The 21,085-nt window shown below is 34.4% G+C and overlaps 2 protein-coding genes and 1 pseudogene across 2 annotated transcripts; all 3 read right to left on the bottom strand.

The window, feature by feature from the left end:
- Positions 1 to 501: 501 nt before the first annotated feature.
- On the bottom strand, positions 502 to 3,193 carry LOC145018784 (F-box/LRR-repeat protein At4g14103-like). Its single transcript, XM_078976630.1, has 5 exons — positions 2,941 to 3,193; positions 1,515 to 2,425; positions 1,253 to 1,408; positions 898 to 1,162; positions 502 to 804 (listed from the first exon to the last, which is right to left on the bottom strand). The coding sequence occupies exons 1-5, from the start codon at positions 2,981 to 2,983 to the stop codon at positions 797 to 799; spliced, it is 1,383 nt and encodes a 460-aa protein (XP_078832756.1). The 5' UTR covers positions 2,984 to 3,193; the 3' UTR covers positions 502 to 796.
- A 1,736-nt stretch (positions 3,194 to 4,929) lies between these two features.
- Positions 4,930 to 6,321, bottom strand: LOC145017899 (putative purine permease 11 pseudogene; annotated as a pseudogene).
- A 321-nt stretch (positions 6,322 to 6,642) lies between these two features.
- Positions 6,643 to 8,791, bottom strand: LOC145016565 (uncharacterized). The gene is made up of 5 exons (XM_078974840.1): positions 8,314 to 8,791; positions 7,414 to 8,050; positions 7,127 to 7,334; positions 6,953 to 7,015; positions 6,643 to 6,819 (listed from the first exon to the last, which is right to left on the bottom strand). Exons 1-5 carry the CDS (start codon positions 8,663 to 8,665, stop codon positions 6,757 to 6,759), a joined length of 1,323 nt encoding a protein of 440 aa, XP_078830966.1. The 5' UTR covers positions 8,666 to 8,791; the 3' UTR covers positions 6,643 to 6,756.
- Positions 8,792 to 21,085: the final 12,294 nt, after the last annotated feature.

Here is a 21,085-nt window from a genome sequence, read left to right as displayed (position 1 = left end):
AGAAAGAGAAATTGTATTCAATCAATCGAGTCTCTTATATCAATAACCACTCTATATAGTCTAACAACCACTAACCACAGTAATGGTTAAATTACATTGAAGTCCTTAACTATCGAATAATGACTAATATAACCCTGATACTATATCTTCCCATTTAATTGAGTTCCCCTACCATTTTTATCTTTTAGCTTTTATAATTATTTTACCTTTTTAAAATTTTAATGAAAATGCATTTTGTTTTCATTTTTTATTATATTATATTATATCAATCAAGCAAACATCTCTATCCAAATGTGGTTTTGTATCAGCCTTTGGATATGCTTAAAAAGTTAAAGTTGGACATATATACAAATTACAATAACTATATTGTTGTGAAAATATGATATATCATATTAGTAATATTACCAAATTGTTGAAAGTAGGATGTTATAAGTATTAAGTATTGTGTAAGATTTAAATATCCTCGTGAACTATATACATACTTAAGACTAAAAGAAAATATATTTCAAAACATTATCAATTTCACTAAAAAAAAGACCTTTTGAACCCATACATCACTTAGAAACACCAATAACATCTTACAAAATCTTATCTTCTATGTAATATGTATGATGGCTACAGCATACAAAAAACAGGAGTAGCCCATATGATGCATATATACATTATATTATATATATCAACAAACTTAACAAAACTCAAAACTTCCCAAAACTCTATATATATAGTTTCATCAAGATCATTCAAAAAGTAGAGCCAGCTGTCCAAGACTAACAAAAAAGGGTCCACGTCCAACAATTTAACCCCCTGAAAGATAGATATATCAACTTATATATATCACAAAAACAATCTTATAAAATATTGAATAAATAGAGTTTAAAAAATAAAGTAAATACATACATGTGATGCCACAAGACTTAGAGCCACATGCAATCGATTTCAACGTCTTTTTTACCTCTTTTTCCCATTTTTGATCTCTTAAAAGATAATCACACCAACATATATTCATCTTGTCTAAAACAAGTCCATTCTGCAAAATACATTTCAAAAAACATATTTCTGAATCATTCCCATGAAAATTCTTGAACGTTAGTGTTTTGAGGGATTTAGGTAGCGTTGACCAAGTCAAATCGTTCTCTTTAAGGCACATGTCATGCTGAAATCCCTGTGACATTGTATTAAACGAAAGTAAATATAAGTATCTAGAATTATTAATGTGATGTGGATTAAATATGTAATTATTTAATTAATATACCTCGGTGAAATTAAGAGATTGTACATTTGGACAGCTGTTGAGAAATTTCATAAGTGCTTCAATGGTGGAGTTCCCGATTTCCATACTCAATTCTAAATGAGTCAAGTTTTCGAAAACTGGAAAATGAAGCAATTTGTTATCTGCAAATACAAAAGACTTCACCAAAAAATAATTAGAGATAAAAAATAAAAAATAAAAATTTAAAAAGGTACAATAAAAATAGTACTTTACTTGATTGTTTTTAATAAAAAAACTTCGTTACCTCAATTGTGCGTTTGGAAACTCTCAAATACCCAACAGTCTGAATTCCATTAAGCAAATCAACAACATGAAATGCGACTTCCTTTTGCCTCTCATGTAAAATCGAAACGCTAATATCCGCTTTCACCAATTTCAATACACCACATAACAAAATCTCATTCGATAAATAACCAGTATACTTGAAGAACACAAGATTCATTGCATCGATCATGATCTTACATCCTCTAGAATCATCCGGAGGCCCAAAATATGGCAAATCGTCGATTGTTAATCTCTTCAAATTGGGACTCGAAATCATAACATTCTTCAAATTCGTCCACTCACAATCAAGCAAAACTAATTCTTCGAGAACCAAACAACCCGCGAAAAGCTTTTGTGTCAATTCATCATCCGGGAATGTAATTAAAGACAAATGTAATGTTTTTAAATGTGGGAAGTTTATGAAAGATGGGATTTGAAGAACGCAATTCATTTCTATCTTCAAAGTGGTTAAAGATCTGCTGGAAAAGATGGATTGAGGGAGTAGAAATGGATCTTCAACAAAGAGGCAGAGATCAAGTTCATGGACATTGTGAATGATAGCAGATGAAATCCATGAATGTATACGAGAGGGATTAAAGCAAACGCGACATGATAAACGAAATTTATGTATGGTTGATGTGTCGCGAAATAAAAGAACTCGATCTACGAAGTTCATGAAACAAATCTCATCGGGTGGATCTTGGCCTTCTATTTCTTTATACAACAATGCGTCGTCAAAGTCTAGATTTGAAACTGAAGTCCAGAGATTTTTCCATCTTTTTGAAAGTATTGAGGTCTTGACATCATCTTTTGTGGGAATAAATGATAGGATATGATGAAGAATGCAATCCGGGAGTTGGCTGATGTCATCAGAATTGCTCATTGTCGCACCTAAATTAAGATTAAGATCGATCAATAAAAATGTAAAAATTAAAGGTAGGCGTACAGATTACGATACTATAAAAGCACAATTCATAATCTGATCTTGAGATAGAAACCCTGAAAATCGAAATGAGGATGTTCGATAGATTATGTAACCCTAGAAATGGTAACATGAGCTGAGTTCATCGAAAATAGTCAAATACTACTATAAACAGCGTGATCAATGCTTCTATTCAATCATCTTAAACCAACTCGAGATTTGCAGAAACACTAAAACCCTAACATAAATCATTCAAGAAGACTGATAATTTCCATTTCCAAAACCACGATGCAGTTGCAGAATTAGACTGTGAAGCGATATCAAGAAGCAAACAAGGGTAATCTTCCATTTTACTTATCTTGATGATCGAAACTTCAAAAACACAAGCACACAGTGATACGAACATATACTGATGATTTATGTATAGAAAAACAGAGAAAGAGGGCTAACTGGTGATTACAGATTAGAGATTTGTCGCACTTACTGACGGTTGATTGATTGGAAAAGGGTAAAGTGCTGCAAAACATTCACTGAATCGAAGAAAGCATGAATCTATATCGAGTAACTGTCGAGGGTTTTGTGAGAAGTGTGTCGAAAACGGGCATGGCGGTTTGTATTGGAAGAAAGTGAATGGGTGAAGACGACGAGACTGATTTTATATCTTTTTTGGGTTTTGGTTTTTTGGGGAAGTGGAGAAGGAAGGGCTTAGAAGAAAGTTGTAGCAAACAAAAACATTCTTTTTCTTCTTTCTTTCAAATTGTTTGCTCCCTCCATTAGTCCATTGCATACAAATTGTTACGCAAAAGACAAAAACATCAATACACTTTTACACTCATTTGATAAAAAAAATTGTTATTTTTGTTGCTAAATTTTGGTATGAGGATGGTGTGTGTCATTTTTACCTACTAACTTTTTTTCTAAAATTAAAAAACTATTAACATTTAATAAAAAAACATTAATATTAATTAAAATAAAACTTAAATTTCATTAATCATAATATTGAGAATTACATTAGAAAAACTAAAATAGAAAACAACATAAAAAAAAACTTTAAAAAGAAATAAATGTGTAGATTAAAAACCTACAAATTAAATTTAAACATAATTGTCGTTTTGACCGCCAATGTCGTTGTTTGATCTTCGGTGTTAAGGTGACTCACGTTTTGCATTAACAACGTTATTTCGATAAGTCAGATAGTTTTAACGATACGTTTCTCTAAAGTTATAAAATTTTAAAATAGAACGTTGATGTTGATGCTCTGTCTTTTACATGTCGATCAACTCTTCTTAATTCGGTTCTTGGAATCATTGGTCTAGTAACATTCAGTTTTTGGGTGCATATGTTGATTTTTAAGTTATTTGAAACTCTCCTTTGTAATTTCCTTTGGGGAGAAATATGGATGATCTAGGTTGGCTTGTATTCAAGATCATGTTTTTTTAACCTCCAAAGACAAAGGAGGGGTTGATATTACTAGTTTGTTTGCCTAAAATTGTGTTTTTCTTTCTAAATGGCAATGGAGGTTCATTTGGACCATAGTTTATGTTTAAATCCTCATATCGGTTTATGCCAAATATGATGTCGACATTTAGGGTACTAAAATCATATAGGGTTGTTTGATTGAACATATGTTGAAACTCCAAGAAAAGAAGGTGAATGTATCTTTTTTTTTATGAGTAGAGTGGTGGGTTGTTCTAGTACACTATTGTAGGAGAACTAGTGGATTGGTGATAGATCATTTTCGTTGTTGTTTTATAAACTTTAAGCTCTTTTGCAACTCGCAAATTGGAGCAAAGTTTCAAATTCTTATATTTTTAGAAACTGGTTTTGGGAACGATTTAGGCATTTACTTGTTGGAAGATATGAAACGAAAATGGCTACTTTCACTAACTTTCTCGACGGCTTTACTATTTTCAGTTTTCACTACCGGCTACCACTAATAAGTACTTTTAAGAATCAACCATTCGAGGCAATTGTATGTGACTTCTTTGCGCAACTTAATTGATTATCATACTTTGGCAATTTTATGCGACTTCTTTACACTAAGTTTTGTCAAGATGTGGGTATCCTTACTTTCTTTTGGACCTTATGGCAATTAAGGAAACTGAAAACGAGACCCTTAATTTTTTGTTATTCTACTTTGACAAAAGACGGTATATTTCACTATATTTTAATTCGTTCTTTTTCTAGGCTTTCTAGTATAATAATAAATAAATAAATAAATAGTGTAAATTAGTTTGCTTGACATGCGAATCCGGCTTTAGGCTTTAACTAGTTTCATACTAGTATTTTATCTTTTAACATATATTTTGATGCCGTTGATCAGAAATAATTAATCATGTATCTACCTCAAATATTCATATGATACTTATATAATTTAATATCAAAACTATCATATTATTCATCAACCTTAAGCTTTCAAGCCATCGGGCCAATGATATATATGACACAAACGGTCATTTTCTATTCTTCAACATTAGACAAAATGATAAACTCATCAATTACTCATATTACAATTCATTCGATCCACAAAATAAACCATTTTACATATAAAATTAATTCTTTACTCCTACATATCAATGCTTAAACATTATGAGAAGCCTCATTGGCACTTACAAGTATCCTAGTTTTCATATCATTCTTCAATTTCAAATCATCAAGATAATGTTGATAAACATACGACCCCGATCCCCATATCGCAAGAATCAACGATATCGCTTTCACTCCATCCATCTTATCTCCAAAAAACACAACTGCAAGAACCGGAACAACCGGTAACCCTAACGTACTAATCACATTCGAAAACAAAGATGAAACTTCAAATATTAATCCCAAAATCCCTATTGAACAAATCTGCCATGCAATAGCTATCCACGTCAGCGTCATTATGTAAGACACCGAACCCTTTTCATAATCTCTACCCTCTTTCTTCAACGTATCCCATTCCCCACTGGCAAAAAGCCCCACCACACAACCACACGTAGCAATAAAGGAAGGGTATATTTGTAATTCTAGCACAACCCTAAAGTTTTCACTCTTGATTACCTTTTGAAATGATAGTTGTAAAAAGGAGAGGTATAAAGAGTATGTGGCGGATGCTCCTAGAGTGCATAAAAACCCGATTATGTATTTTGCTTTTGAGATTTTTGATGGGTTGTCCGAATCGGAATGAACAGCGAGGAGGGTGGCGGAGATTGTGAGGAGAAAAAGTGAGTTGATGATTAAAGAAGTGAACTTTTGTGAGTTGAAAAGAAATGAAAAAACAGCGTTGAATCCTAATTGTGTTGCACAGAGTAAAGAGTAAGTGGAAACAGGAAGGTATTGAAGACCATATGAATACATTAAGTTGTCACCTGTTAGGATTAAGCCGAAGAATAGGTAAAGAAGTAGAAGGGTGGTGGTGGTGGGTGGCGGTGATGCGGCGGAGGAAGTGGTGGTTGGTTGGAAGAAGAGTAGGAGGGGAATCAAGATTGGGAATCCGGCGGATTGGACGAAGGTGGATATCCATTTACTGTTGCCGCCTTTGTCGTAGTAAAGTCGGCCCAAGAGGGTGGCGGTGGCTTGACCGGAGATTAGAAAGATGATATACACCGCCACCCGGAACCACCATCTGTAGTGCTTGAATTTTTGGGTGGGGACTCCATTAATGACGCCATTCGTACCTCCGGGTTGAAGTTCAAGTTCTTGAACTCCATCTGCCATGGAGTTGAAAGGATCTGTAGCTGAAAAAATGGAAGAAGTGGAGTTGTTTACATGAAAGAAATATATAAAATTCAAGTTTGATTTTGTATAGTTTTTTGACTTTTTGGACTTTGATTTTGATGTCTGGTATATGTGATTATCTAATGGTTGGTGATCGATGTCCAAAGTTATGTTCGATTTTTTTTTGTATTCCTCAAGTCTATGTGATAAAGTTTGACCACGCTAAATGTGGTCAGAATTGGTTGCTGTTCTTATTTGTGGTTTAGATATTAGAGAATAATTCGAAAATGGCATAAAGGTAAATAAAGATTGTCATATATAATGATATATTTGTTTATAGGAATATTTTTGGAGTTGCGTGACCAAAATTCTGAATCAACTTCAAGATTCGAAAGTCCAAAATCACAATAATGATTTATATATTTGAAAAAACAAAAACAAAAAGGGTTTGTATTTTGTAATGTAATAAAAGAGGAGTTTAATTTCACCAAAATTAAACTACAAAATAGAATATTAAAATGCATTATTTGTAACAAAAAGCAAATTCACAGAAGAAAATAAAATTTGATGTTTACAGAATAGCAATCTCTATATCAGCACTCTATTTCTTCTTGGCAAAACTTTTCTTTTTGGGCTTTGCATTTTTTTTATATCCTCCTCTTTCCTGTAAAAAAAAACCACAAAATTTTATAAATAAAATATTGATTTGTAACAACCAAATTCATAACATTACTTAACTGACCTAATAATCACAAAAAATAAAAGATTTTTTACATAAAGTTTGTCAATATTAATACCTTTGAATAAAGAATGTAAGCAGCTCTCCCAATCAGCTCTTCCCCATTTTTACTCACATAAACCTAACAAAAGACACAAGGCATTATTTCCTATCACAATTCAAAATCATTTTAAACAGCTATTATAACTTTACAACAAATTTATTAAATATTAATAATAATAATATAACTTACTCTCTTTCCATCTCCATTTGTGAACCAATGGCCAGTAGCTTTACCATCTGCTTGAACCCTTCTTTGTCCAGCATCTTTTGGGACATTTACCTTTGGATTCATTGATCTTTCTTGAGGTTTTGATTTTCTTGGTTTTTTTCTAGAACTTGTTTCAGCTTTATTACTTCCAGAAGCTTGTTTAGAGCTTTCACCACGACTAAATTGACCCCTGAAAACAAAAGAAACATAAAAACAATGTTTGAAGTTATAGACTATAATATTTAAAGAAAACTTAGAGGCAAGCTTACATGTAATCAATGTTTGAAGTTCCAGGTTGTTCACAATCTCTGTTTGTTGCATTCAAAGGAAAGAAATTGGGCAAACGAGATCTAACTAGCTCTTGGATCCTCAAATCATCATGGAAAAAGTAGGTATGAGCAGGGGGGGTAGGAGAAATAGGGTCACTAAGATCTATTATATTGTTTTTGACATGGTTTTTTGGGGGTTTATTGCTTTGAGGTGTTTTTTTAGCTTTCATGGAGTTGAAATATTCATCACAGACTTCATCTAACACAGGTGTTGGGATATGGAAGCTCTTCTCTGGTCTGAAGTCCTCCCAAAGATCTTTCCTGGTTGATTCGGTTGGTTTTTTTGGTTGACCTGAATTCATATAGGAGTTTGATTCGTTGAATGTCTTCCTGTTTGCAGCTTCATTGATAAAATGATCGTCAAAATCAGAATCAGAGTCGGAATCTATCAACTGGAATTTTCTCAGAGGGCTGATGGTTATCTTTGGTGGCTTGTTGCAGGTTGTGATTACAGACTCTGGATCATCTGAGACGTTCTGTTTTCTCTTTCCTGGTTGCTTTGTTAAAACCCCGTGTCCATTGAGTGGGATTTTCGAACTTGTATAGACTGAATGGGGCTGTGTTGAAAGACGTTCATCTGCAGTTAGCAATATAGATAGCATAATGAGGTTTCTCGTTGAGGTGATTTGGGGAAATCGAACACGAGATTTGAATATGATAATGAAGTAAAACGATCTAAGATTGTGTCTAGTTGGATTTCAAATTCGATTCCAGACATGTGATTTCGTTAGGGTTTATAGAAATGTACTTGACTACCAGATTCAAGCCAATATGATGCGAAGAACAGAAAATCAATGCGTTTAAACTTATGTAAATAGCAAATTAAATAAGATCTTAGACCTGTATGGTTATCCTCTGGCGAAGAGAAGTCCTCAATGTCATCGTCATCGACAACCACAGCAGAAAACAAATCCGCCTTGCTCTTAACCGAAGCCGATGATACTGTATCCTCCACCGGCCTCCCTCGCCGGAGGCGCTTCAGTTTCGGAGGTGAATTCTGATTGTCTGTGTCCGAATCAACGACTGTTACGGTTTCAAAATCATTATCATCATCGTCTTCGAGTCCCGTCGCAGCTACGGAAAACCGATTCGGCGCCGTTGGATTTTTACTCTCATTTGCAGTGGTAAGCTGGGGCTCGGAAAAATCAAAATCAAACCCTAATGAGAATGAAGGTGCTCCAAAATCCGCCATTAACACAAATACAGAGCAAGGGTTTCAATTAAAGTGGAAGAGAGTATCATCGGATTCGTATTCTGCAAGTTTTTCATATACTCGTCAACAATGTGGCGCTCTTTTCTTGAAATCATTTCCATGGCGCCATTATTAGCATGTTTTCAAAAAATTGGAGTCCGCCTCGATAAAACTAAATGACCAGATTAGACAGACTAAAATGGTCCTTATAGTTTACAAAATATTATAACTTTAGTCCAACATTAAACTTCGTTACATATGTAGTTTTCGTGGTCTCACTTTCTTATTTGGTTGGTTGTTATAGTTTAATTTATTTTTATATTTGATCTAAAATACTTTTTTACCCCTAGTTTGACCCTTTTTTATTGATTTGCTTTGTATGTTTTAACTTTATGAGAATATTAAATATATAAACCAATCTTCATTTTGTTCATTTTAAATTCTAATCAACCAAGGTTGCCATTGTTTATCACTAAAATCCATTTTTCACTAATGTGTGTCACTACCACATTGTCCTTCGATACCATGAGAATATAGTTGCCTCCCATCACCACTATACCGTCCTTCCAACTCTCATACTTAAAGTTAACGGTTGAAACTAATAATAATGAGAAGATAACCAACGATGTATTTCGATTTAACTCCAAGTAGGAGAGAAAAAAGACATCATGTATTTGATACCTCCTTATCCCCCAATATGTGGGTTTCAAAAACCTTTGATTGTTTTAGACCTACAACTCATATAAATAGCAACACTCGTATATTTCGATAAGCATGTTAATTCATTAATTCTTAAATAAATATTAAAAGGATGTGAATACAATTTATGGTTAAAATCATAAAATGCTTTATGTATTGGGGTTTTTTTGAGATTAACAACTCCAAGTACGAGAGAAAAAAAAACATCACATATTTGATACCTCCTTATGCCCTACTATGTGGGTTTCAAAAACATTTGATTGTTTTAGACCTACAATTCATATAAATTGCAACACTGGTATATTTCGGTAAGCACCTTAATTCATTAATTCTTAAATAAATATTAAAAGGATGTGAATACAAATTATGGTTAATATCATAAAATGCTTTATCTATCGGAGTTTTTTTGAGATTAAACCTCAATTTTTATTTTTCTTCTAAACAAAGACATTTTATTTTTAGTTTTCCGATTTTACTATAACCATTTTTGTCCTGAACAAAATATGTTAAATGTGACGATTTTTTTAGTAAATCCCTTAGCTATTAATTTCTTGCATTTTGACCCTTGGGCGCGAATACGTTGGACGTACACATTGGTACATCAGGCGTACTATAGTGACTGTTTGAGGCGGGGAATCCCTTACGTACAATGGGCGTACTCATGCATACGCAGGGCGTACACGAGCTAGGGGCAAACCTTAAATTTTAGGGTTTGCACTGTCACACCCCCAAACCGAGACGGCGGAAACATTCGGGGGCGGAGGACGTCATGTACAATATCATCACAATTGAATAATACTAATCAACGCAATAACAACCATTGTATTGAATATATATAGTGTTTACATTGTATTCGAAACATAACTTGAATGACTCCAAATGTATATAGTAAAAACTAAGACTAGAAGCTATTATGCTCCGTCTTCTTGAAAACCTACCCGTGTACCTGCCTACTGGTTTCCTGATAATACAAGTAATTTTGAAATAGCATCAACATTTAAGTTGGTGACTTCATAAGCATTTTGTTTTATACAATAAGTTATTTGCTCCTTATAACTGTTCGTATATTCCTCCAAAAAATCCTATATTTTCTTAGTAAAATGGAATGTAGTCTTAATCCCTTCAGACCAAAATGTATACATGTTATCGTATTTTTAAGTAGTAGTATTACGTAGATTTTTAATTTGTATAAAAACCATTTGAATACATGATTTCCGTAATGAAAGTTGTTTTGTACTTGAAAACAGTGTAATGTAGTTTTATGATGATATAACCCTTATGCATGCATGCTCTCGGGTAAATGTTACGCCAGCTATGTAAGTCTCTGTGCCATAAAATAGTGTACTCCTAGAAAGTCCTATAGCATCCATCTATAATTCCCTCAATGTATAAAGTTATATAAAAATCGAGATCGAATAAACTATCAAATATAATGGAGTTGCCCTAAGCCCACAACCACACAAGGAACATGATCTAAGGCGGACCCAACCATTTTCAAGTCGATCATGTCTGAATTTTATATAACCCTGTTGTGTACACGTAGCAATTATGGATGGAATCTAACCATTCTAGACGATATGTAGTCTTAACTACCCTAAGACCGATAAGATTGAATGTTTGTTCTTGGAAATAGTATACTTCGGTAGTACATAATTAGAAATTCTTTTCTTTGTAAACGTATTGTATGTTCAAGAAAAATCCAATATTTTCCTTATAGAATGAGTTGTAGTCTTAGAGCTCAAAGACTGAATTGTACAAGTATCTTCCATACCTACGATAGTATGTGCAGTTTTAAATAAATAAAACCATTATGAGTGTAGGAATCCCGTAAACTATATGTGTCGTTGACTCCCTATGTGAGTTATTATAACCATGCAATTGACATAGTAAGCCTATTACGATGTTCTTCAGGCGTCGGAATGTTTTGACATTTGTCACCCCAGACCTGCCGGTCTAGCTATTGTAAGCAACTTAGGGTGCGGGATTATCAGTCCCAATATAGATCTGTACACAACTATCACGCTCTCCCTACAAGAGATTATGGTTATAATACATGACTTTAAACAATACTCTAAGAGTACAATGAAGTAGTGTCTCATAAATTTGATCCAACGAGTTTACGTGTAGTGTGAATGAAACCCCTTTTTGAAATGTAAGAATCCTTGTAAACTATATGTGTTGTTGTTTCCCTGTGTGAGTTATTATAACCGTGCAATTGACATAGTAAGCCTGTTACGACGTTCTTCAGGCATCAGAATGTTTTGACATTTGTCACCCCAAACCTGCCGGTCTAGCTATTGTAAACAACTTTGGGTGCAGGATTGTCAGTCTCAATATAGATATATACACAAGTATCATGCTCTCCCTACAAGAGATTATGGTTATAATACAGGACTTTAAACAGTACTCTATGAGTACAATGAATTAGTGTCCTACAAATTTGACCCAACGAGTTTATGTGTAGAGTGAGTGAAACCTTCCTTAGTATGTTCATAGTGCTACTATACCATAAACTATACTTATTATAGTTTATCATATGTGTACTTTCCTTAGTATGTTTGTAGTGTTAATGTACCATAAACTATACCTATCATAGTTTATCATGTGTGTACTTTCCTTAGTATGTTCATAGTGGTAATATGCCATAAACTATACCTATTATATTTTATCATATGTGTACTTTCCTTAGTATGTTCATAGTGGTAATGTGTCATAAAATATACCTATCATAGTTTACCATGTGTCTTTGAAATGATGAAGGACCCTTAGGTGAGTGTCTATTTCCATTTCATGGAGGTAAACTAACATGAAATAAAATCAATATGCAGCTATTTATTGTTATACACTTTTCTCAATATGTTACAAAGTATTAATGAACATCTCAACTATTTTACTAGTATTACTTTTTCTGTCACTATTGTTGGAAAAATCAAGAAAAATCACTGTAAGTCAAAAACTAAATCCGTAAACTTTGGAAGTTTAGAAAACGTGTCTAGTTTCTTTATAATTTTTATTATGATTTTTAGGGGTTTCTAACCAATGCGAAAACATCCATCTTCACAGACTGGTCCGAAATCATTTCTGAAATGATAGGCAGTTTTGTAAAAATCGTCATAAATTGTAGAAAAATCGTATGAACATGTGCAAGTAGTAATTAGAAAGGTATAAACCTGAACTAATTGCATATTGAACAATTTTGAAAAACTATTAAGTTTAAGATGGTCAAAACAGTTCGTGAATAGACCATAACTTTTATGTTGAAGGTTGTTGATTTAGTTTAGAATATGTTTTGGATGTTGTAACTTGTACCCCTCCCCCCCCCCCCCCCCTTAAAACTTGAAGAAAACATGAAAATGTAGGATTATGAACTCACCTTCTGTGATTTCTTGAAGAATGGAAGGTTGAAGGTGAAGAGCTTCAAGTCAAGAACACTTGAAAGATGCTTGAAGATTTGAAGATCCTAGGAACAAATATGTGAATATTTGTGTAAATGATCACGATTTGTATGAATATTGTGTAGAAGTTTAGAGAATATACTTACCAATCCAAGGGAGGAAAGTTCATGAACTTCTTGGAGAAGTCGTGACTGAGAAAGAGGGGGGAGGGAGAGAAGTTTGCTTTTGGTGATAGTAAATGAAATCTTGAATGAGATAGTATGAAGATTTTCTTGTATGACTTTGATTAATGAAATCTGATGGAGTGTTGGGATGGGTTGAAAAGGACAATTATTTGAGTAGGTAGAATGTGAATCGTGACGTAAAGTTGATGTGGGGATGGCTTGGTGTCACCACTTTATGGGAAAAGTCAAAGAGTACATTTATGTCCTTTTGATCTTATCCTAAGATAAATAGTAAGATTTATATCTAATAAATCTCCAAGATGTGGATAAAATATGGGTTTGATGGTTTAAAATGATAAAAATACGAATTCAAGAGGTTCCTGCTGAGAGGGTTTGTTGCTGAGAAGGTTTGCATCAGGAGGTTCGCAGCCGAGAAGGTTCGCATCCAAGAGGTTCGTAGCCGAGAAGGTTCGCATCCAAGAGGTTCGCAGCCGAGAAGGTTCGCATCAGAAGGGTTTCGCATTAGAGGGTTTCGTTTCTTGAGAGGGTTTCGCATTAGAGGGTTTCGTTTCTTGAGGGTTTCGCACCCATGGTGTTGTTTTTCATATTTTCTTCCCGTTTCAAGTGTTTTTCAAATAATTGAAGGTTCGGGATGGCACATATGTTTATGAAAAGTTGAAAGAGATTTTGAGAGAGATTTGGGAGAGAGAGAGAGAGAGAGGTGGAGTGAGAGAGATTGAGAGAGATTTTACCGGTGGCCTTTAATAGTGTTTCGTCCCATATAGCAAGGTTTGTAGACCCCACTGTGACTCGTTATGAGTATTATATGCCCCCAAAGGGTACGTAATAGTGCTTTATGGAGTCGTTACATCACTCACCCTCCTTAGGGTTTAGAATTTTTGAACATATGAAACTTTTGAGTGACACTTTGTTATTAATATGGAGAGTTGAACACTAGTAAACATAGAGTAAGTCCCATCATACCAATACTAGTTAAGTTGACCGATTTGACTCATTGACATAGTTTGACTTTGATATGACCAGAAATTGATGGTTCTCACATGCACCATATTTAAACATATTAATTCCTTAACCTCTTTCACCTTATCACCCCCTTCTGCCTCATGAGCGATATATCAAAACCCTAATCCATTTTCCCTGTGTGTGTGTGGTGCTTAGTAAAGAATAAGAATATTTGTGAATAAGCATGGGACCAGTAAGAGATTGTAGATCCAGAGGTTCCTCATTACTTCTAGCTTACTGGAGAAAAATAAATCTCCTACCTTGATGACTCCATGTGTTAGTTTTAGCTTAGGGCTTATGTTCTTCACAATATGGTCCGTAAGGTGGTTCTTAAGAGTATAAGCTACTCCGAAATAAATGTAACAACGTAAATTTTCAACCAAAATTTTCATTTTCAAACACAATAAAACACGTGCCACATTTTCTAAAAAATCTCAAGTATCAAATATCAATACATATTTCATAATTGTTTATCACGAATCCAAGATCCACCAAAAATATAACTCCAGCTCAGGTGTGTGTACAATCAAGTCGGTGTCTTCCCGCGATCCTCGGAAGTACAACACATAACACATAATATGGTAAGCACGAAGCTTAGTGAGTTCCCAAAAATACCGCACACAACTCATTAGACACTCGAGGCTATAACTCAGTAAGACCCTCATGTTAATGTGTCTCAGTGAGACCCTCCGATCTCACATCTCGGTTTGAACCCTCCGTTCCTGTCTCGGTGGGAACCCTTCGGTCCCACAACTCGAGTTGGACCCTCCGGTTTGATCTCAATAAACACAAAATATAACATATGTATCACACATGCAAAAAGCATAATATAACATAACTCAGTAAGCACATAAGACCCTCTAGTCACACAAATATTACCACTCTAGGTAAAGTATAGTGAGAAGACTCACCTCGTAAGCTAGCAAGTAAAAGTATCATACTCGGAAATGTCGAACTAGCCTCCGCCTAACACATAGGATAATTACTTCTAATTAATACTCTACTCATACTCAAATACATCAAAGGTTCTTCTATATTTCTCTTTAACTCTTGGAATGGGTAAAAGACCATTTTACCCCTCCATGGTCTCCATTACTTATGCTGACCAAACCCTAAAGTCAAAAAAAGTCAAACTCGAGTCAACAATCCAAGTTTGACCTGACTCGACGAGTGCACTCATGTGACTGGTCGAGTCCACTTTTTCCTCAGAAGTTTCGTGAAGGTCCAGCTCATCGAGTTAACCCCTAACTCACCGAGCTATCGCATGGCCCAACTCATCGGGACATCCTATTTTCACGGCAAGAAAAGACTGATTTGTTTATACTTTATTTGAAAACTAGAGGTTATTTTTAAAGAAATACATTGCGGAATTTGTTCCCAGAAAACATGATAAATATATTATCAAATCATTTCCGGATAGATGTATTTTTATTCATTTTAAAACATTTGGGATGTCATCGTCATTATAGGAAACATAAGCATAAACATAACTTACATTCATTATCACTAATGATTTATATTTCCTTAATCTCTCAGTGTAAAGTAGCTTGGTATCTATACATGTGATAAAAATAAATTGAGTGGGTCATGTTGGGAAACCTGGTGAGTACATAGAGTTTTCAACCCACAATAACATAATTATTATGTTCCATCAAGCAAATAACCCAATTACCCATCCCGTTATCTTCTTTATTCATAAGTAACTTCCCTAAAGATTTATCCTAAGGTCCATCTCCTACATTGTATTTACCTTTCATCTCCTTACATCGCATTTCCTTATATGTTTATTCCTAAGGAATTTTCCTAAGGATCATCGCCTACATCACATAGACAATACTGATTCGGGGATTACTCCCTCAATACGTGTCCAATAAGGGTTATAGTATCATCGCATGAATACGTAGTTATAACATCGCCTGAACTCGTAGTTCATAGTAAGGGGTTAAAGTATCATCGCATGAATACGTAGTTACCACATCTCCTAAACTCGTAATTCATCACCTACATGTTATGAGCCCGCTGGTGTTTCCACACGACTCTCTAGAATAGTCTGTGGTCGCCATCTATACTCTGGTAGATGACTACATCGCCGATCAAGGTTATGGTGATGTGTGTAAAACCAACTAGTTTTAATCCTACTAACTTAGACACAAAATAAACACACGAAAGGCAGTGTACCTATCGATTAGTAATATAGTTCAAGCAAGTAGGGTATCGAACACAGGGAACGGTAAACAATTAAAATAAATGCTAATATTATCTAAATAAAAAAAATAATAGAAAGGGGGTTTTCTCTAGTTTTGCAAGACTAGAAACTTAAACAATTAACTAAAACTTAAACTAAGAAACTAAGAGCTAAGCAAATAAAAATCAACTAAATTCAATAATAAAGAGGACTTCTGTTTAGGTTCGACTCATTTGTTCTCATGGATGATTTCGATGTATCGGATTAATTCTTCATTAGCTACCGACTAAGATGATTAGTTCCACATTCGCTATTACTAATCCTTAGGAAACAAATTAACTCAAGCAGTGGCCAGTTGTCTAAATCAACGGATTTCCTAGTTATTGATTCGGGTTAAATAAGACTTGTAATAGTTAATCAAATTGGTGATTCAATTAACCTCTTGTTGATGGTGTATCACACAAGCTCACACATTAACTTACCTATATTCAAGTTAATTCTAGTTTCACATTCGTTATTCCTAGACATACAACTATGTGGTCACGTAAATCATATGAAATTAGCAACTAAGAGATGTTCATACAACTTAATTACTAATTTATTAACAGAAGAATAGTTATTGTTAACACATAAGGTTCTTTAACAAGCTTAATAAAACATAATCACCAATTAAAATTAATCCTAATCAAATAATCAATCCATGCTCACAAATTCATCTACCTAAACAGAAGTTATGAGTTTTTAGCTCATGATTACAGCAGAAACAAGCACAAAAACGAAATCAATTGGTAAAAACATAGTTCAAACAAGATATTAGGTAAGAGTAAACTTGATTTTGACTTGATTCTCCTTAAAATTGAATGTAGGGTTGATTCCCTTGCTTCCCACGCTCCAACAGCACCTTTAGTCGACAATTGGCCTCCAAGGGTTTATCTATATCCTCGGGTATCGATCTGAAAGTCCCTTTATATAGATTTTCACAAAACAGGGGCTACTCGGCGAGTACAATGACCTACTCGGCGAGTCCATCACTTAAAACCCGTGTACGGCAAGTCAGCGCATCCAGAATCGCGAAACTTCAGACCAACTCGGCGAGTAATCGACCCTACTCGCCGAGTACGTTTCGAATCAGCATTTTCTCAAAACACAAAAGTCGTCCGAAATTGTGTCTACTTTTCAGAACATTTTGAATCTCATCAATCGGAGTTACGGTTCATGAGATATGGCCAAAACACTGACGAGGGGTCAAGCTGTCCAGCAACATCCTTCTTTCTTCAAAATCCAAGATCCAAGCTTCCAATAGCTAGTTCTGCTTCATTTTCCTTTCGAGCATGTCTTTGTTGCTGAAAATGAAATATTTAATCTAATTAAGCACCTTTTGTTCATTAAATGAGACAAAATCAACATAAAGTATTAAGATCATGCATAAATTTTATAACGAAATATGCCCATATCAAAATACCCCACACTTGACTTTTGCTTGCCCCAAGCAAAGCTGAATTTTAACACATTAGAATCATATAAAACAATCCCAATCGAACCCAACAGTTATGCCAAGACCGCAACGCATGCATTTGTGTATAAAATTTTTCCTAAAGAACCCCCATACTCCAAATGCTCACAATCCTCATAAACATTCACCCACTTTTTCCGAACAATGCTCATTTTATGCATCCCTCCGAATCCATCCTCAGAAAACCTCTTAACCTCAAGGTATTTTTGGTTGAGCAACCCAAGCATACATAATCTAGATAATTACAATTTATGATACCACATTGGAGCTCTTTGGAATTCTTCACTTGTTTGACATTTGATCTTTAATTTCTTTGAATTCACCACCTTGTTGTTTGCTTTTTGGTATCTTCAACTTTTTGAAGTTCTTCGGAATTTTCTATCTTCTAATTTCATACTTAACTTTGATGCTCCAAAAATTCTTCAAACTTTTTCTTGTAATTCTCTCTTTTTTTTAACATGTAACTCACTTTTTTTTCACTCAAAACCCTACATGCTTAAGCAGGGGCGCTCAACTTCAACCTTTATTGGTTAACGATAATAATTTTCCTGGATACATTTCTGGTACACGATGCTAAACATATTGCATCCTTCAAACTAAGCGAGGTCGTGTTTTTGTCCCATGATTTCACTAGAATAAGGAAGCCACAAATGCACTAGAACGTATATAGGCTCAACTAAACATTTGGGTCTTCATGCAATCATCAAATATAATTCTAACATGGAATCCTAATTACTTTTTTACCAAATTTTTCTAAATTAAATCCTAAGTATTTTTTAATGCAAAAATTTCAAAATTAACTAAAATTAACTAATATTTTAACTAATGTAACCAACCCCCTACCCCACACTTAATTTATGCAATGTCCCCATTGCATATTATGCATGATAAAGAACAATAAAATAAAGAGGGAATTGGAACAAACTCCCCTGGGATAGTAGTTGCGAGGTTGATCTTCTTTATTTAAAGCTCCATCTTCAGCTGACTTTAGACATGGGAACAGCTCATCCATGCCTTGGGTGTCATTTGTCTCGTGTGGTTGACAACTCCAAAATATAAGGGAAAAACTCTTAGAAATGCTCGGAAAATGATCTTCAAAGAATAGAACCAATGCCCATATCAAATGTCATCAAATCTTCAGCTCAAAAGTAAGAAGAATGAGCGACTCGTCGAGTAAGTATGCAGACTCGCCGAGTTGAAGCGTAAATGGCAGAAGAATCGTGAATTTTCACATGGACTCGGCGAGTCCATAAGATGCACTCGGCGAGTAGACCGCTGTGTGACAAAAATTTTATTCTGCCCAAGTCCGTTTCTGATGTATGGGGGTTATATAAACTAATAATTTCCCTCATTTTTCTTTAGGTAATAAACACTATATAACCCTTCTATTAATTGGACTCATAGCTTGACTCAAAACTTCGTTTCCTCTCTCGCCTAGACTCGATTTCTCGCTTCATCAGCCTTGACTCTAGACCCTCACGCTTTAAGAATTCGCTCTAATATCACCCTAGCTTCTGAAAAGATCAAAGACAAAACCACGTAATAAAAATTAAAACAAACATCAAAATAAAAATTCCTATATTATCCCTAAATACTAGAAATTTAAAAGAAAAAGAAAAGCAAACTCTAATGACGGGTTGCCTCCCGCAAGCGCTTCTTTTTGTGCGAGTCTTTAGCTGGACTCCCAACTTAATAAACTTCTAATACAATCAATGTCATTCCATCCATTGCATTAAATATTTTCTTTTGACCAATGTGTAAAATTTGGCTCGTTGCTTCAAAAATTGGCCAAATGAGATTGAATTCATAAAACCCAAGAATGTTGACAAGGGTTGGAACCAGTTGGATACTAATCAAAAATGGATCGTGCCTCAGAACTTTCTCCAACGTTGGAGTCGTCACCCCACGCTTCGAAACACAAACCGGAAGAACAGGGGACCACGTCGTGGTAATGGTCAAACCACAACTTGGTTCCTGCAACTCAGGTTTTTCTTGTTCTTCATCTGACCCCTCTGCTAGCAATCTTTCTAGTTCCTCCAAATCTCTTTCTGGATTAAATTCTTCATCTTTTAACTCTAGCTCTTGTGACTCAGATTGTTCTTGTGTGTTGGGCAAGATGTTATCTAACCATCTATCAAATTTCTTCAAATCATCATGTGAGTCATAGTCCTCATCTTTTTGCTCATTTACCTGCACTACTTCCTCAAGAAAAGCATCAAAAGCATCGAGATTTGGAAAATACATAATAAAAATTAAACTATATAAAAAAATTAATCAACAAATAAAAAAAATGATAAGAATTAGCAAATAAAATTAAATATTTACAACCGTTCCCCGGCAACGGCGCCAAAAACTTGATGTGTGTGTAAAACCAACTAGTTTTAATCCTACTAACTTAGACACAAAATAAACACACGAAAGGCAGTGTACCTATCGATTAGTAATATAGTTCAAGCAAGTAGGGTATCGAACACAGGGAAAGGTAAACAATTAAAATAAATGCTAATATTATCTAAAAAAAATAAATAATAGAAAGGGGGTTTTCTCTAGTTTTGCAAGACTAGAAACTTAAACAATTAACTAAAACTTAAACTAAGAAACTAAGAGCTAAGCAAATAAAAATCAACTAAATTCAATAATAAAGAGGACTTCTGTTTAGGTTCGACTCATTTGTTCTCATGGATGATTTCGATGTATCGGATTAATTCTTCATTGGCTACCGACTAAGATGATTAGTTCCACATTCGCTATTACTAATCCTTAGGAAACAAATTAACTCAAGCAGTGGCCAGTTGTCTAAATCAACGGATTTCCTAGTTATTGATTCGGGTTAAATAAGACTTGTAATAGTTAATCAAATTGGTGATTCAATTAACCTCTTGTTGATGGTGTATCACACAAGCTCACACATTAACTTACCTATATTCAAGTTAATTCTAGTTTCACATTCGTTATTCCTAGACATACAACTATGTGGTCACGTAAATCATATGAAATTAGCAACTAAGAGATGTTCATACAACTTAATTACTAATTTATTAACAGAAGAATAGTTATTGTTAACACATAAGGTTCTTTAACAAGCTTAATAAAACATAATCACCAATTAAAATTAATCCTAATCAAATAATCAATCCATGCTCACAAATTCATCTACCTAAACAGAAGTTATGAGTTTTTAGCTCATGATTACAGCAGAAACAAGCACAAAAACGAAATCAATTGGTAAAAACATAGTTCAAACAAGATATTAGGTAAGAGTAAACTTGATTTTGACTTGATTCTCCTTAAAATTGAATGTAGGGTTGATTCCCTTGCTTCCCACGCTCCAACAGCACCTTTAGTCGACAATTGGCCTCCAAGGGTTTATCTATATCCTCGGGTATCGATCTGAAAGTCCCTTTATATAGATTTTCACAAAACAGGGGCTACTCGGCGAGT

This window comes from Lactuca saligna, chromosome 9 (assembly GCF_052625555.1).
Source record: "Lactuca saligna cultivar CGN05327 chromosome 9, ASM5262555v1, whole genome shotgun sequence".
NCBI lineage: Eukaryota > Viridiplantae > Streptophyta > Magnoliopsida > Asterales > Asteraceae > Lactuca > Lactuca saligna.
Note: the sequence above shows the minus strand (reverse complement) of the source record. Positions and strands in the feature narration are given on the sequence as shown.